The following is a 19,843-nucleotide window of genomic DNA, read 5'->3' as shown; positions in this document are numbered from 1 at the left end:
GTCTTTGGACTGTGGGGGAAACCGGAGCACCTGGAGGAAACCCACGAGAACACGGGGAGAACATGCGAACTCCACACAGAAATGCCAACTGACCCAGCCGAGTCTTGAAAAAGTGACCTTGCTGTGAGGCGACATCGGTACCCACTGAGCCACGGTGCTGCCCATACATATATAAATACATATATAAAGTACATATACTTTAGTTGGGCAGGCCACTCAGGTATATTAACGGTATATTAAAGTATATTTGGTGGTAACACATGAATAATACTACTATTATCATCCTTGTACACTTTTTTTTTGTATCCGTCCTATAAAGCAAAACATTCGCGATCGATTAACCAGTGGAAAATCTTCTCTCGCTCCGTTTCCTACTGCTGGTTCTGTGTACGCGATCTGCCACTCAAACAATCTCATGTGCTCTACAGAGTCCCAGAGTCATTTTCCGCCAAAACGCATCTGCCCGTAGTTTTTAAATCTCCTAAAATGTCTGGGATTCGGGTTTTAATTAGGTTTTTAAAGTTACTGTAATTTGTATACGTTTTTGCAGTTGCGAGAGAAACTTTAAATGATAAATCATTTATTAAACGACTCAGATAAACTTTACTATACACAAAGAGAACAAAATGACATCTACTAATTTGTCTTATTTAAATAATCTAGACTTTTTATTCTAATTATTACAATTTTTAGAAATAATGTCTATTTTTTATATTTTTTTATGATATTTATTTCTCATTGCTGTATATTTTATTAATGTTAGTATATTACATACTTTAAACATATCTAAAATGCTTTGACAATACTGTAAATGTCAAGCCAATAGAGCAACTTCAGAGAGAGAGCAAGAGAGAAACCTTTAACTGTCAGTGGGTCAGGGTCAGTGAGTTTCAACAGCCTTTTTTTTTTTTTTTAAATAACTTCAACCCATAAAAAAGAAAAGGTGTATAACAGTGTCATAATAAAAAAACAGTTAAAAATGACATTATTTTATTTTTGTTTGTCACATGTAGTTGGCCATTTATGTGCTGTAGGTAAAAGGTGTGTTTCAATCGGGCTACCACCACAAGTACTTTTTAAACCTGTGGGAAACACTGATATTTCTCCACTTTTATTTAAATTTCAACAAAAACTTAAAGTCTTGAAGCTTGAAGAATTACAAATAATTTCAGGCTTTACTGTACATTTTTTACATACTAGATACAGAAAATATCATTGTTAAAGCATGCACATATCCATAAAAAGTTATTAAAAAAAAAAAAAACAACAAAAACAAATCGAACACGCCTTCAGAAAATGCTGCTCCCATCACCAGTATGAAGTTTCCAAACACATCAACATTCTTGATTCCACATGCAACTTTACCCTCAAGCTATATTTTATGTTCACATTTTTTAAATGACACTGAACTACTTCACCAATTTCGTAAGCATTTGCAAGAACATTTTTTTTTATATTCCCTCAAACAAGAAGCATCCATTAGCTGTCTTCGTCAGGCGTTTCTGGAGTGAATTAGAAGAAGTGGAATCTGCGGTTACATACACATGCAGCAGTGAACACCATTCAAACCATACTGGCTGGAACAGGCCACTGCCGAATTCCCTTTCACCCCACCTCCTCTCTTCGCAATCAAACACACCCTTCGCTCCCTCTGCTGTTCTCGGTAGGTCTGGGGCAGAGACTGTGGGCCAAAATATGCAACCAACACACTCACGTTGATATTGGTGGTTTACAAGGACTCTCCATAGGCACATTTTATACTACAAAAAACACTTATTATATGGCTCTATCCCCAAACCAAACTGAACCTGTGGCATAGTCAAAAGACACCGTTAAGGATGATTTTAAACATTTTTAATTACAAAGACATCAGGTAAGTCCTCGTAAACCACCATGAGTGCAACTACACTGTAAAAATATTTTTCAGATCAGCAAAAAAGGGAGGAGATAAACGTCACTTGCTTTCTATACAAAAAATATTACTGCATAACAAACAGAACTTAGAACCTGTAATATTATTAAAGATAAAAATCAAGAAAGAATCAGCTGAAAAAAAAAGAAAATGTTCAGTACGAAAAATGATCTTTCTACTGCTGATAATCCTTAATATAGAAATCTAAAATCAAGTACAACAGATTATATATATTGTCAGTTAATGATTCAACAATACACACATAAAACTTCATGTTTTATTATAGGTGCATCATTTTTGAAAACCTATTCAGTAACATCATTATGATGGGTGTTTGTCGCCACCTGTTGGCTACACAATGTAATTGCTACAACATTCACCAGCGTCAAGTTCCATTAAACTGTGATTTTAATCTTTAGCATAAACATTAGTGTTCATATCTGAACTACAAACTGTTCTCCCAGTGCATCTGTATTATTTAATAGTTTGTAACTCACTGAAAAAGTGTAAAAAATTAAATCTCTCTATCAAACGCAGAATTGTATGCAGTGCTTCAAAGGATTAATAAACATATGCAAATTATCATAACATATCATTCATGTTGTGCAAGTTTAAATTGAGATCACACTCTTTTAATGTTTAATTGTGCAGCTTTACAATGAATGCATTAATGCAGGCTAAACAAGCAGTGTCAGAAAATACCTTTAATTAATAAACTAAGAAAGCATTTAGGTCCCACCACAACTTTTTCCATCACCATTATATTTTACAGGGAAGCAAAAATGCTTTTATACACATGATCTGAATGACTCAGGAGGTGATTCCTCTGCAATTGTTAGAAATGTTGGATTAATCTACATGTTCAAAAACAGTTATTAATCCGCGGATCACATGCGTTACGCATAGTTACCCATAACTATGGGCTATGATCTGTACGGATCACGGTTACATTCCTATTTTTTGGATACACCTTAATAAACCTATAGGGAATTTTTATAAGGAAAACAATGGTGTGCTTGGTTTTAACGTAACTTTATTCTTTCATGAGTTATTAACAAGCCCCCTCACATATAATAATGTGCCACAAACAGGACGTTAACATCACAAACCATTCCCATTTTATTAAGGTGTATCCATATAAACGGCCCACCTTGTACATTGTAGCATTTCAAACTAACTAAAATGTCAGTAAAAGTCACTTTGTTGAACTGTAGAGTTGAATTTTCAACATCGAAAATCCACAGAGCAGAGATCAAGGTCCCATAATGCAATTCATATTCGTAAATAAACAGAAAACACAAAATCCGAAAACTTATTATATCATATACTATACGCATGTACAGTACAGTGTAGGTCATGCCCATGTCATTACAAAAAATGTCCGTCTAAACCACCAAAGTAAGTACACACATACACAGAAGCAGGGAGTGTCTGGGTGGAGCCCTTTAGATGTGGAACACTTCCCAAAGCAACATACAGACAAACGCATACAGACATAAACATGTAAAAACCGGCCCTCTAGCGATGGAAACTTGCCGAGGTAGGCTGGAAAGGTAAAAGCATTTTTCAGCCAGAGCTGCCTGACGCAAGCAAACATTTGAGAACAAGCCGGTGGCAAAACAGATCATGCACACCTGTAGAGCTGCCCCAAAACTTAAAAGGTTGACAAAAATACAATAAATTATACGCATTTGAAACGTCATTCTTTGTGTGGGTTTCCTCAGGGTGCTCCGATTTCCTCCACAGTGCAAAGACATGGGGTATATTGGGGAATTGAATGAAGTAAATTGGCTGTAGTGTGTGAGTATGTGTGTGTGTGTGTGTGTGTGTGTGTGTGTGTGTGTGTGTGTGTGTGTGTGTGTGTGTGTGTGTGTGTGAGAGAGAGAGAAAGAGAATGGAAGAGTGTGTGGGTGTTTCCCAGCACTGGGGGTTCACATGTACTCTCATTGTTGGGTTGTGGCAGGAAGGGCATCCGCCAATAAAACAAGTGTCAGAGTTGGCAACCCTGATAAAAGCTGGGAATAAGCTGAAGGAAAGTAAGTGAGTGAAACATCGTCACTCATACTTGTGTTCAGTGATTTAAACATCTGACCTGACCTACACTATGCACTCATGCACTATGTACTTATGCACTTACACACTCAACAGGATATGTATGTAGTGTCGTCCCAAATGGTTTTTTACTAAGCGGAAATTCAAACCGTTTCCCTAATGACTAGGGATGTAACGGTATCAGAATTTCACGGTACGGTAATACCTCGGTATGAATGTCACGGTACGGTATTTATTGAATCATTTACAGGAAAAAACAAAACTTATGAAAATACTCCAAAAAAGTGCCAAAAGTGTCAATGACATACAAATTAGCCATCTATCTATAAGCTTTGAAACAGGAACTTCAATTTTAATAACAAAAAAATATTAAACCATGTAAAAAAAAAATAAAGTTTCAATTTAGTATTGTTGAAAACTCATCACATACAACATTTAATCACTCACTCACTTAGATAGAGATGGGTTTAAAGGAAAATTATCATATAACTATAATCTGGTAAAAGCTTGTATCTCTGGGCATTTACAATGTCCCCTGCAACAGAAAAAAACCCTCTCATTTGGGACTGAGGTTTCTGGGACAAGAGAGATATGACTTGGCCCAGGTTGACAGCAGTGGGTAACGTTGTGCATTGTCTTTCCCCCACTTGAGAGGACAAACCATGAGTAAGATAGAGGTCTCATGTCTGCATCAATCTGAACAGTGTGCTGACAACACCGCTATTCAGTACGCGTGCGACAACATAGCTGATAAGAACTCGCGCGACAACACTGCTATTCATTACGCGCGCGACAACACAGCTGATAAGAACTCGCGCGACAACACCGCTATTCAGTACGCGCGCGGCGACAACACCCGCTTTTAGAGTTTTCCAGCTCTTTTCATCCCCGCTTCTAGCAGCACACTCCATTTCCACATTACTGTATCTGTAGCGACAACAGACTGCAAGGGATGATGGTCAAGCATGGGCTGATGGGAATTGTAGTTTTCGCTACCTCCCGTTCGCTTCATTCGCCTGAGCAAATTTTCTCAGAAGACCTATAGTTTTAGCGAGTCATGCGACTTCGGTAATATCGAAAAAAATTAATATTGCGGTATGACGGTATTTACAATACCGTTACATCCCTACTAATGACGTTTGCCAAATCAGTGAAATAAATGACCGAATTATCAAATAATACCTGCCGTGAGTATTGTCGCATTCAGCATCGGGAGGCGCTATAATCCCTCTCGTAGGAGAGTTTTGTTTTTACCATCCAAAATAAATAATGTTATCCAACATGTGCGTCCGATAGCTCCGCCCCTTCCGCTACGCAAGCAAACCTGCGGTCGTTGAGTGCGTGAAGTGTCCATCATTCCACACTTCATTTTACTAGCTAAATGAGAGCATCATCAGGGTAATTAAAGTGCACTTATTATTTTTAGAGTTTTCAGTGTGAACGCACTACTTACACTATTTATACTACAAAATGGCGTAGAATAGTGCATAAGTATGCGATTTGGGACGCAGCTTGTGTGAATGTAACTGCAGTGAGCTTCAGCTTCAAGTAGTTGGTCTGAACGCAGAGTTTTATAAGGCACTCAGGCATACCCTAATAATTACAGCGTGATTGGAGTAAACGTGGTAGCAGCAGGCAGCAAGTGTGTGCAGGAATGTTGGCAAGACAGGGGTCTCCTATAAAACCTCTAAAAACCCCAAATGCTACTCTCTGATTTGCAGAGTTGATCTCAGCTGATCGCAGAACAGTAGATTTCTCTCCATGGGCTGTTTTTGTCGTTTCCTCTCTATTAGAGTAATCATGCATTGCCTGAAAGTGACTCATTTCTCTGGCATCTTCAGAGCCGAGTGTCCACCCAAACAAGTGGCACCATCGCACACAAAGCCCATACACCAACTCCCGTCTCAGAGAGTCTCCAAAAAGAGAAGGAGGGACAATTAGAGACGAATCTGAAGGTCTTCTGTCTACCAACCACAAAGCAAATCTTTGAGTCTCCAAAAGAAGACCGTCTATTCTGATCTTTTTACATTTTAATGAGAAGGAAAACAAGACAAAGCGGAACGTTCAGTTACTGGCCCAAGTGTGTTTTACTGTAACTCCCTCTCCCAGTAAAGAATATCATGTCTCTGACTGTATCCGAATGGCAATACACAGCATATGCACAGCCCACACTCTATTGTTTTTTGCTCTACTCAATTTGTCCATAAGGGGGTCAATGCTGAAGGGGGTTCAGAAATGTCTGTCAGAAATGTACAACAACATACTGTAGGTGGGGAAAATAACGTAGAATGTGTGCATGTGTGAAGTAGAGCTGCACTCAAGTCAAGTTATATTTATAGAGCACTTTACAAACACAGAAGTGAGCCAAAGTGCTGTACAGACAATATACAACATAATAAGCATAATAGTCTATAAAACACATTAAGTACGAAATAAAGTATAACTAAACTACCTAAAAAGGCACAAACTAAAATAACAAGGCAGGTATTTAAATCATGTTTCAAATGTCAATGAAAGTAAATGAGTTTTAAGAGCTGATTTAAATGAGAACACAGAAAAGGCCTGTCTGATGTGAAGCGGCAAATCATTCCAAAGTCTAGGACCCACCACAGCGAAAGCACGATCCCCTCTAGCTGATCAGCTGACCTGAGAGAACGAGTGGGCTTATAGGAGTGTATCAGCTCAGAGATATAAGGTGGGGCAAGACCACTTAGAGATTTACAAACAAATGAAAGAATCTTAAACTGTATTCTAAAATGAACTAGCAACCAATAAAGTAAAGAATTTACTGGGAAATGTGGTCATATTTGCGAGTCCCAGTTAACAGGCGTGCTGAAACATTCTGCACCATTTTCAAACGGGCAAAAGGTTTATAATTAAGCAGGCATTACAGTTCAGAACGCATGATTTGATTGCAAAGTTTAACCCTAATATGATCGTGTGATAGATTTTTGATGTGTTTTCAAGGCCTGTGACTAAGATTAAGTGAATTTAAACTATTTAAGCACAAGAAATGACAAAGTTTGCCACTTTAACAAAGAATGAATGTGTTTGTTTTTACAATGAAGACTTCGTGAAGAGTTATTTTACATTTGATTATTGAATTTCTGTACCTCAATACTGTTAAACTCCACTGAAAACCATAAAGTGCTGTTTATTTAATTTTTATCCTTGCTCTATTGTTTTTATTGTTTATTTTATATACACTCAAAAATACATATATTTTTAGTATATTTTAAAGTTGTTCAAAGTCAAACAACTTACTTAACTAAGATGAATTAACACAATTCTTGAGTTATTTGGGGGACAACCTAATGGTTTTATGTTCAATCTACTTAAATTTGTAAAAAAATATTAATAATAATAAAAAAGTTAACTTAATCCATTTGTGTTGAGACAACATGAAGAAATTGTGGAACCCTGCATCAGCTACAAAATCCCAATCAAAGTAAAAGGTTAAATTCTTTCCAAATAGAGTTACTAAAGTTATCTTGTGATATTATATCCATATTGCAATATAAAATGCAGAAACAACAAATAAATCAAATGTTCATTTTTACCGGTATCATGGAGCCCTAGTGTGAATAGATCAAAAATATATATCTGCATCCTTTTTAACCCCTTGGGTGTCAAGCTTTCTTTCCTTCCAGTTAGTAATCATGCCAAATTAGATATCCTTTTAAAACTCTTGCAATTTAAATGTTTTATGATAGAAGTAGTATTGAGACAGGAACTAATGACTTGGAGAATTGATTAACAGAATTACACAGAGTGTCAATATTGGCTAATTTTGGTATAAAGCCTAAACAAAATCATATAAGAACCGTAACTTTAGTGATTCCAACTTTAAATTTAGAACTTGGTTAAACATGTGGCTTTTTCTTTACTTTAATCTGATTCGCAAATATTTTAATTACACTAAATATAAAATAAAACAGTACTTTTTTGTACTTGGTATTATTTTCTGTAGAATTTTTTTTTAAGAGACTTACTTGAGATCTGTATTTCAAAGCATTTATAAATTACAAACATTAAATTAAGGATTTTCCCGCATTTCCAACATCTATAATGTGCATGTGTATTTATTTATTTTTGCTATAAAATGGTGTATACTTTAAGGCTACACACTCAACATTGTGCATACTCAACAGCATAAAACCGAAAAGTATTTGGACTAAGCCCTATGTGGCAAATTTAATCTAGGATGCCTCAATTTTCTTCATTCAACAGGACATAAAATTGTTATTATTAATCATATTAAATTGCATTGCACTAAAATAACCAAAGTAAACTGACTTCCCAAAAGGAATTAACCGTTTTGTTTTATTTTTTATTTGAACCATTGTTGTTTTTTAATCTGACTTCTTCCATCAATTTTGAATACTTAATCTTCAAAATACTGGCAAATTACCTGAATACCTACATTAGATATTGATATCAGAATGAACCAGGATTACACACATTAGGTTTAGCCGAAACATCTCACTATAATCAGACTAATCACACAGGAGTGCCATAAAACAGGACTTAAGCAATACAGCCTGGATCACTCATTTCCTGGGCACGGCATGACACACACATAACGCACATACATAAGCATTAAGCATTTTTCTGATAAAGCACTTACGCTATGTTGGCTGTAACACAAAAAAATGCCCAGCAACAGTGCTAATTTCAAGAGGGCATTGTGTAGTTTTCAAGATAAGCTTAGTTTTAAAGAATGATTCATTAATTTGACACTTACCAACAAGCTCATTGGGATCTTTAACCTCCACTTCCTGGACTTCCTATAAAAAAATAAAATAAAAAAAAGAGGAAAATTTGTATAACTGAAAACTAATGATGCATTTGAGAAGTCATTTCAGGTCAGCATGTTTATCAAAATAACATGAAATTTGACAGAGCAGGTAGCATGTTGTTAAACCCAATTAAACAGATGATGGCATTTTCAATATAAGGTTAACAACTTTGTCTACTTGTTAGTGCCCTCTTCTGTCCACTCCAAAACAAACTAATGAATGAGCATTTTTTTACATTCAGATACATTTTTCAAGTAAATGTCATGTATAATAAGTGTCTTTAAAAAGGCGCAAGGTGTTTTTTACATGCAGTTTTTATTTCTCTTTGCTATTTGGGCTTATTGGAACCTAATTAGAATAAAACCTAAGTACCATCTTTTGATATGATGTACTTTTAGAGAAAAATGATATCCATATATGTGCACTCGTGGTCCGAATTTACATAAAACACTTTTTCCTGGCTGTTTTTAACGCATATATAACATATAATTTTTTTGAACATGTTTTGACAATCAAAGAGTAAAAACATTTTTCCCCATTTTGGACAGTTAAAAATAATGTTTGGGACATTTCATATGCTGCAAAACGGTTTTAGGATGACACTGAATGTTTTATATATTGTTACAGACATACAAAGTATTTTAAATAGCCACTTAAGAGCTAAAAAGTGCTGTCTACTTATGCGGCCAATAAGCAGATTAAAAGCAATTCTCAATTCTTCTTCTGGTGAACTCAAAAGAAGATATTTAGAAGAATGGCTTTTGTTCAAACGACACTGTGAAAGATGCTGAGTTCCACACAATCCATTTGTGTTGTGACAACATGAAGGACTTAAGTTATTAGTTTTTACAAATGTAAGTGGATTGAATATAAAACAATTTAGTTGTCCCAGCGAAATGAATTGTGTCGTTTCAGCTCATTTTAAATAAATAGTTTGAACAAGCAACAAAAAATTGAGTGTACTTATTTAATAAGAGTTGAAAACACAATTCTTAAGTTTCTTTGGGGGCAACTTAATTGTTTTATGTTCAATCCACCATGTTTGTAAACATGATAAAGTTAACTTAATCAATTTGTGTTGGGACAAAATGAAGAAATTGTGTGGAACCCCGCATTTTTTACAATGTACAGAAGACAATGGCTGCAATTTATAACCATTCTTCAAAACATCTTTTGTGTTCAACTAAAGAATGCGACTTCAGGTTTATTGGAGGGTTTGGGAGTTAACTATGCTTAAAAAATAAGCATGATGAAATCAACACCAGTGCCCAAAAGCCCTGAACAATAAAAAGTAGGCTGAAAAATGGACTGGGCCTCTATTCAATGTCTCCTTTTCACAAATTCACAGATACAGTCACTCAGCAACAGGGTGAGCAGATGGAAGAATCGTCTCGTAAAAGCCATCAAGCTGAAAAAGTGTCCACACAGCACAGAGAGATATGACTCTGTAAGAGATGAATCTCTTGTAGCCAAAAGCGCAACTCCTAACAACAGCCCTTTCACTTCAAAAACCCACAAACTGTGAGACACACAAAAAAAGACCCATCTATTTACACTGAGACAAGAGGTCTTAAAAGAGATCTTTTTAAAATTTAGATTAGCCCAAAAAAGCGTCATGGGTTAATGGACCTGCCTCTAACATTTTTAATGTCAAGCCCATGCATGCACTTTTACAAGAAGACAACAAAGTCTGAATCATAAATTTACAAGTTCAGAAAGTGAAGATTACAGCCTGCAGTGATGCGAATAGCTACCTCCATACCTTTCCAAAACTATGTGCTGTTATTTCATTGGAAATTAGGTTGATATATTCTTCAAATTTCCCTTATTGGGCCAGAAAGAAAAAAACAACAACATATGGGTTTGGAGCAACAAAAGGGGTGTAAATGAGAAATGTCATTTTTGGGTGAACAACAGTCAACAACATAGAAGAGTTGAACCAAGATAAAAAGAAAATGTTACATTTGGAAAAGTCATTATTAAGCAATCGTAATTCAATTAAATTCATTACGAAACATGTTGTGATAGACCTCTTCATGTTGTGAGCATGAAGCACAGTGTTCTGTCTTTGGGGTGTGGCTCGAAATTTCTGCAACATGACAAGCTAGTATTATAAAAAAAATCATTTCAGTGCATGAAATAACTTGCCACTGGGGTGCTGTGTGCATCTGAATACCTTTCAGTTTACTTGAGTTGCAGATGTTCTGTTCAAGCTAATAATCCAGGACAATAAAACTAAATTTGTTTATATTTTCTAAATAATGTTTAACAGAGCAAGGAAACTTTCACAGTATGTCTGATAATATTTTTTCTTCTGGAGAAAGTCTTATTTGTTTTATTTCAGCTATAGTTAAAGCAGTTTTTAATTTTTTAAGAAACATTTTAAGGACAAAATTATTAGCCCCTTTAGGCTATATTTTTTTCTGATATTCTACAGAACAAACCATCGCTATACAATAACTTGTCTAATTACTTTAACCTGCCTAGTTAACCTAATTAACCTAGTTAAGCCTTTAAATGTCACTTTAAGCTGTATAGAAGTGTTTTGAACAGTATCTAGTAAATTTGAAGTACTGTCATCATGTCAAAGATAAAATAAGTATATTAGAAATTAGATATTAAAACTATTATGTGAATGTGTTGAAAAATCTGCTCCGTTAAACAGAAATTGGGAAAAAAAATAAAAAGGGGGGTTAATAATTCTGACTTCAACTATATAACATATGAAGAGTTCAGATGCAAAAGCCTCCAAGTGTCCTCTGAAATTTTCTTCTAAAATTAGCTTTTTTTCTTCAGGCTCATGTGTGTAAAGTCAGTCATTTAAATTTTATGGCAATGACTAAGTTCTTTTCATTACCTTTAAAGTGAAATGAACGAACTTACACACAGTAGCTAGAGAATAATGCTAATTTTACAAGATATTTTCAGATAACACTCTTCATATAGACCAATCAGATGTTTTTTAAATATATATTTTAAATAAATGTATACTTTTATTCATCAAGGATAGGTTAAATTGATTAAAAGTGCCAGTCAAGACTTTTATATTAACATTTTTTTTACTTTAAATGTGTATTTAAATAAACTAAATGAATAATAAGAGCAATGCTATGCAAATGTCAACCTTGCCATGAAAAAAATGAAGTTTCACCAAAATAGAGAAACCATTTATAAGTTTTTTTTTGTGTAAGCAAATAATTTACAATAGTTTACAAATACTCAAACATATCTCTGTCAAAGTTTTCAAACTATTATATTTAATTTACCAAAGTCACACAAGTGGCATTTTCACATCTGTCGCATCCATAACTGAGAGGTGTCACATCCATAACGACACTTTCTCCTCATAAATGCAAAAATATTAAATAAAATAAAATCTATCATTGTTGTTCTCTTATCCTTTTGATTAGCATTATTTCTTTTGGGTTGTGAAGTTTAATTAGCAGAATTTCAACAAAGTATGTTGTAGACTGTAAACTCGCATAATTTTTTGGTCACGTCCATAGCACATGTTTTATTTTTCTCATTTAAAGTACAAAACATGTTTACAGATATTTTTCTGGTCCCTTAACTCTGTGGTCAGTTGTTCTGGAAAATATAAAAAGACGTTTCAATATAATGTCAACATAAACTTTCTATGCGAGTTTTTACAGCAAATGTCACATCCGCAATGCTGGAATTACTCATGAATTAAATAAATTATTTTCCATTTCCTTTTTAAAGAATCCTAAAATGTAAATCCTGCAAAATGTATTTTCTAAAATGGTTAATAATCTTGTCTTCCATGAGCAATAACCAAGCATATTATAATTATTTCTATAGAATTATCTAACACTGAGGACTGGAATAATAAGTTTGAAAATTCTGAAGGATTTAATTTAATTTTAAAATATAGAAAAATCAACAGATAATATAATACTTTTAACATGACTGTATTGATAAACCCTTATAAAAGCCATCTTACAATCCCAAAACTTCATACTGTCACGTTAGTTATTGCTAATTCAGTTACTTCATATACAGTTATGAAGAAACTAAGATACTTCTCAGCTTTTCTAGATTTACATACTTTAATTTCATTCTGCAAACTAGAGATGACATTTCTTCCAAACATAAAAAAACAAATGTAATCAGACCATTATAAAACAAATCACATAATTGCTTTTTTACTCAAACCCACACTTAATAAATACTGACAAACTAAGAATTTTCAAGTGGCCTCTTCATTGTTTTTCCAAAGCTGTATAAAATTTACAAGAACAAAATATACCAATTCAAAAAATACCAAACCAGTACTGTTTCATGAGGGTTATTAAAAAAATGGTGATAATCTGAAACATGCTGTGAATATTGATGTTTAATAATAATTATGCAAAAACATCTTAAGGACATTCTGTGTTATGCTCAAATGACCTTCTTTGAAAGTTCAAACACACATGTTGTTCCTCAGTTGATGCTGCTCTCTTGGTTTGCGACCAATCATAACATTGCAGTTAACTGAGGAAGGGTGTGTTTTAGGTTTGATAGCCTGAACCCTTGAGCGGTGAAGGAGATAATTTAGGTGGTGTCAAATACCTTCACATCATCTTGGATCCGCCCTGAGTCTGACTCCTCCTCATCCTGCGAAAACAAAAATGAACATGCTCATTAAATCCACATTTCTCCAAAACTATGTTTAAAGCTCCCTCTTTAGGTGTGTGAAGTTTCAACAACAGTGCTTTAGCTTTCCAGTAAGCTGTTTAGTTGGTAACAGGATGATTTACCAACAAAATTATGTTTTTGAGGTAGCATAGTTTTAATGCATTCAAAACATGCATACTAATGTTAATTTCAAGCAAAGTGTATTTTTATTTTTACACTTCTTTGTGTGATCAAACATGTTTAGAAGTTCATATTTCCCAAAGACAGAATATGCTTAGAAATTGCTGTCTCCTGCAAGCTATTCATCAGTTAGGTCAAAAAACGTGTGCAAACGAACAGAGTTCATTCCACAGGTGCTCTAACAATAGCGTTTTAGTGCCACCCTGCGGACAACTAAATGTCTGCAGTTCCACAATTTTGGCTCCTACAAACGGTGCTCTGTGGATTTAGTTTTGACGAGGCATAGACCGGGATAAGATTCTGATGGCATCTCATAACCATAGATAAACATATCACGGTATTGTGAATACTGCTCAAAATATGTTCTTTTTAAATGTCCGGGGGGGAAAAACACCAACTATTTTCCCCATTGAACACAATTTATTTTATTTTAAGAAACATTTAAAATATTTTGGAACAGTAAATATGTCAGAAAAAATAAATAAATAAATCACTGACTTCTGCTTTCTTCATTAGTTTTTTAAAATCACAGATTTCTTGTATGTCTTTTTTTTCTTTGGATATAAAAGTAAAGCTTCTGCACAGTTCAGGTCTAGAGAATATTTAGATGTTGGTTTAAAAGTAGACATGGGCCGGTATAAGATTCTGACAGTATGATGACCTTGGATAAAAATATCATGGTATCACAATATTGTGATTAATGCTCAAAAATATTGATTTTGTTAAATGTCTGGGTAAGAAACTAAAACTTTTTTCCCCATTGAAAACAATTTGTTTTATTTTGAGAAACATTTATAATATTTTGGAACAGTAAACATGTCAGGCTAAATAACTCAAATGGATCACTGACTTCTGCTGTCTTCATTAGTTTCAAAAACACAGATTTCTTTATAATTTAAAACAGCATCTTTGGATATATTTTCTGCTGGAGATACTGTTGTCCTAAAAAAACAACAAAAAAGTGTAAATAAAAAGTCGTACAAATACCGTAGAAACGGTATTACAGAAAATGTTGGCGGCTTTAAAACCTTGACTTTTCCAAACTGCGGTATACCATGAAAACGATTATTGTCCCATGCCAATTTACGAGCGATTTGTTTTTCAAATTTTTTCTAGGTCGTAGGCAGACCAGTAGTTTTTGATGTGAATGCTCATTTTCTGCTGGAGATACAGTTGCTATTAAAATATACAGAAAATAATAACTTGTAATTTTTTTTATTAAAAAAACAAACAAACTTAGGAATAAAATAAAATAGGAATACGTGTAGGATAGGTTTAACAAGATTTAGCGGTTTCAAAACTTTGAGTTTTCCAAACCATTGTAAACCTTGAAATCTGTTATTCCCCTATGCCTAGTTTTGACTGATTTTCTCATCCATCTAAGTAGGACTGATTAGATGACAATACTGTAAAAAAAAAAATTAAATAAAAAAAAAATTTAAAAAAAAGAGGCAATAATGAAACTGAGGAAAATATATGAAAATGATCATAATATGGGCAAATGTAAATTATTAATATCATTATGCTAACAACTGATATAAAAAGTAGATTGGTTTCAAAAGAACTTAAATTGACTAATAAAAAAATACTAAAATCATAAAATGTAATATAAAACAATGTGCCAAAGCACTGCTGTTTTATAGATCTTTTACACTTATAAATTGTATTCATTGTCAGGCATGACAAAACGTGAACAGCTTTTAAAAATAAAAATAAAAATAAAAATAGAGACTATGTTTGATTTCTGTCTATTTGTCTGTTCATGTGAAAGACGTTTTGGCTGGGAAAAATCATAAGTATGTGACATCTGCATGTGCACCTTTCAGCCTCTCTATTAAGAAATATTTTCAAATGACATTATATAATTTTACTGAAAATGGAAATTCAATATTGTTCATTCATTCATTCATTCATTCATTCATTTTCCTTCAGCTTAGTTCTTTTATTCATCAGGAGAATAAACCGGCAAATATTCCAGCATATGTTTTAAACAGCGGATGCCCTTTCAGTTGCAACCCCCTACTAGGAAAAATTTGATATTAAATATTTTAAATTAAGTTATAAGTAATATTTATATGAACTTAAATTATTTATTTATAATTCATTTATTATTAATATAATATATATGACTATAAATAATATATAATTGTTTTCCCCCCAAAAAAAATTTTTTTGTTTGCAAGAATATAGAGTATATGCCTTTATTACCATTGGTCCCCAGTAATTAAATGTATGCATGTATTTAAAAGGTCCATTAAAAATTTGCGAGAGAATTTACAAAAACACAAGTCTGTGTGAATGCAACTGTTTGAAACTTCAACTAAAGGTTGTGGTGGAAACTGACCGAATTTCTAGTGCTGTCCTCGTCGCTGTCCTCATTCTCTGAGGGTTTCTCATATGCCTCCTCCACACGACTCACTTCATCCTCTCCATAACTCGCAGATACCAAACCACGAGATTCTGTGGAAAAAATAAGCTTTTTCAGTTCTCTTCAAAAACAATCAAAAAATGAACTTCCCATCAATTACAATGTTAATTTCTGTAATATCAGGGGGTGATCCAACATTATACATATTCAAAAGTAACTTATTTATTCATTTATTTACTTTAAACTCCAATGGCTTTGACACCAGATACACATTATAGCTATCTTAATCACAATCTCTGAATAAATTATAAAAGACATTGCAATTAACACTAGACAAAAAATCTGATAACTTTTTAAAAACAGTTAAACATCTCTGAATAAAACCATTATAATTGATCATTTGAAGGGAACGCAGTAGCCAATATGTTTCAATATAAATGCATGTTTAAAGGGCACACAATGACAGTTTTAAAAGCACAAAATGCATTTAATCTACAATTTTGTTTCAATTCTCATTGCTTTAATGTATTTTACATAATATAGCTTAAACTATTGAGGTAAAGTTGGTTTTAAATTCACACATTCAAACTTTCTCGTTAATAATATAATTTAGGAAAATAATTCTTTGCCATTTCTAAATAGTTAAATCATTTTAGGAGCCAATAACTATCAAAGTACAACATTGTTCACAGTCAAATAAATAGTGCAAAGGTTGTTTTGAAATCATACTTGCATGTAATTTCCCACTGAATATTCAAAGTACTATGGTAAACAACATAAGAAGCGTGTGACAAGTTATCACTAAACTATTATTATTACCTCAATATTTGCTTAAGCTAAGGATAACTCAAACAATTGAAAATATAAAGTCATTTTTGTTTTACAGTGTGACCAGAAGGTACAACAAAAATTGTTCCCTCTCGCTCTCTCTCAAACATATAAAGATTCTTTGATAAAGACAGTACGACATAAGATTAAAATGATCAACACAATGCAAGTTTGTGATAAAAAACAAAAAACGTGAGCTTAGAAATCTCACCTTTATTGGAAAGTAAAATCCCACTGAAGATACCCGTTTTTGTTTCAAGCATAAACTCAGTTAATTATTCATAGTTCAATTCTCAGAAAGCTAAATCAATGTTAAACTAATGTTTAGAAGTTTATTTTATTCAAAAGCAAAACCTGTGAAGGAACATAAGGATTTTTTTATGGTCACAACTTGATTTTGAATTTTAACTTCATGACTTTCTGCTCTCCCTCAGCATGTTATAGATAATTTAACTGTTAACGGTAAATAACAGCTTTTAAAATGCCTCATAATATTATATTGAATATAGAAGATTAAAAAAAACATAATACATAAAAGCAGAGGTGTGATTTAACACCTAGACAAATATTTGTACAAAAATATTGACAAATCGTTACCTTAGAATTATAAGGATCTATCTGACATTTTTGTCACATTGAGTTATTCACATATTCTTATTAAATGACAACTTATTTACATTGTGATTTTTTTATAATTTATAAAAAATTGTTTACTTTTTTGTTTTTTAAATAAAAAGTGTTAAAACGGTTTTATCTACAAAATCAAACTCTATCTTGGCTCCATAAGGTTCTTTCTGTGAGCCAATTAGCATTTTTAATGCACGCACGAGGACCAATCAGGATAAGCTTTCTTTGTCATATCGCTGGACTGCTCCGTTGACAGCGGGAAACACCAGGAAGACAAAAATCACACAAAATCAGAGTCGGCTAAATAATGCCGCACCACATAAAATTGAGGCGTATGATTGATGATTTAGAAGCATTTTTTGACATTGAGATGAAATGTTAAATTTTCTATCGTTGAAAAAGAAACAGTTATTTTAAAACAATTTTATATACTGTATCAAATGTGTGAACTAATTTTATTTGTGCATATAAAGTCAGTGAAATATTTTTCAGTGTTTATTAAACTCATTTGCTCATTGTCTGTTTTCTTTTAAAGTCTTTAAATTTAATATAAAGCCTTGAAGGGCAAACACTTAATTGAATTCATGGGACATTATTCAATAAATAAAGTTCAATAGTTTATATAAAGCATAAAATTTAGTAAATATTAGCATATTAATTAGATAAAATTAACAGCTGCACTGGACAAAATATTTAGCACAGCCTTGTATGCTTAATCTGAACAAGAAAACAATATTCATCCTATAACATGAAATGTTATAAAAAGCTAAAATTTACCTTTCGCAAGAATCAACATAGTCACAACACCAATTGGTATATTTTTGATTCTATTTCTGGAAAAATAATGCTACAATAAATGGTCTGTCAGATAGAACCTTATAATACGAAGTGGAAAATTACTTTTCAGAATAAGAAGGTTCTATCTGCATTTTCCAATTTGCAAATTTAAGAGAACTTTGATCATTTACATTTAGAGTACATTTAGAGTCTTTGTTATGTTAATGTATGAAAGAGAACTGTTCCACACATATTGTTTGCTATACTAAATGCGAAAACTTTGAAGCTCAAAATCTCAAAATCATTTAGAACGCTGATAGAACCTTACAATTCCAAGGTGACTAAATGTATTTGGGTCTTAAACACACATGAATTGGACAGATTAAACCTGAAGTTGGTTTCATATTCACACGTTCGTTCAGTGACCGCTTGTAACACAGTGCCTATATTGTTTACCATACTGCTTTGAATATTTGGTCAGAAATAACATACAAGTGTGACATCAAAACAACGTTAGCACTATTTAACTGACTGTGAACATGGTTGTGCTTTGATATTTTTTGGCTGCTAATATCCTAATATATAACTTGCCTATTTAGAATTTGCAAATAATACATTTAAAAAAAAAAGATATTTAGGAAAAAGTCTGAATGTTCAAAATATAAAACCAACTTTAGCCTAATATTGGACAGCTACAGCAACAACACTTGTTACTCCTGTAATCCTTAACTAACAACCAATAAGACATCAATTTCTCATATGACTTGCACCATTTTATTTGGCATATTGGGAACTACCGCCAATTTTACTGTTGTAACAAAAATATTAGAATCTTAAACTTATTTATTTAATCTTAAAATTAAAAGTCAAATGAAGATGTTTTTAATTATATATTTTCACCTAAGTAAATAAAATAGGCCACAACGTACTGCTCTCTACAGTACCCACCTGTAATCTTTAAACCTTACAAATGTAAACCCTCACAAACCCAGCCATAAAGAAAATATATTGTTTTGAGCGCATAAAAGTAATATGGCTCACAATGCAAGTTATTTCCAAATGAATACATTCCCTGCATTACTGTCAGTTGTCGTGCCGCTTACGTTCAACACACTGACAACAAACCCATACGAGTAACAAACTCGAGGTATTCACAAGCTTTTGCTAACATTTATCAGATGATTTACCTTGATCATCTGTGTCTGGATCTGAATCCTGCTCTGAATCGTCTCCATAAGCGGCTAGTGAAGAAATAAGTGCACTCTTTTTGCTGCTCGCCATGTTCAGCGCTGTCGCACGACAGTGACGTTACGGTCTATATCCGGTCTGCGCGTGCTCAGAGGCTTGAAACGAGCCGAACGGGTTGTTACTAAAAGAGATACAGCTGCGTCCGGAAGTTAACGAGAATTGATTATATTACTGATTAAATTACCTAAAAGTTTTATTTTAATAACATCTTCCCCTACCACAATACTAAACCCAAATCTTACTGTAATGTAAAAAACAGTAATTATACTGAAAATTATTCATACTATTTTTAACTTACTCATTAAAATAGATTTTATGAGCGCCTACCCCTGCCACAACCCCAAACGCAACCTTCAAAGTAATTTAAAAATATTAATTATTGTTGTACAGTGTCACAGAAATTATGCTATG

The 19,843-nt window shown here is 33.3% G+C and overlaps 1 protein-coding gene across 2 annotated transcripts in view; it reads right to left on the bottom strand.

Annotated features, from left to right (window-relative positions):
* sap30bp (SAP30 binding protein) overlaps window positions 1-19,499 on the bottom strand; it is a 34,539-nt gene extending 15,040 nt beyond the window's left edge. Inside the window, exons 1-4 of one of the 2 annotated variants that reach the window (XR_012383563.1) lie at window positions 19,372-19,485; window positions 15,929-16,044; window positions 13,339-13,383; window positions 8,709-8,751 (exon numbers count right to left, since the gene is read on the bottom strand). Coding sequence is in view for 1 of the 2 variants with exons in the window: in NM_199565.2 (NP_955859.2) it covers window positions 8,709-8,751; window positions 13,339-13,383; window positions 15,929-16,044; window positions 19,372-19,465 (298 nt within the window). In the remaining variant the exon portion in view is untranslated. Of the gene's footprint in view, window positions 1-8,708; window positions 8,752-13,338; window positions 13,384-15,928; window positions 16,045-19,371 lie in introns of both variants that reach the window. The other variant, NM_199565.2, reaches the window with a different exon arrangement.
* Between the last annotated feature and the right edge of the window lie 344 nt (window positions 19,500-19,843).

This window comes from Danio rerio, chromosome 8 (genome assembly GCF_049306965.1).
Source record: "Danio rerio strain Tuebingen ecotype United States chromosome 8, GRCz12tu, whole genome shotgun sequence".
Lineage (NCBI taxonomy): Eukaryota > Metazoa > Chordata > Actinopteri > Cypriniformes > Danionidae > Danio > Danio rerio.
The sequence above is the reverse complement of the archived record's forward strand: the minus strand, read 5'-3'. Positions and strand labels throughout refer to the sequence as shown.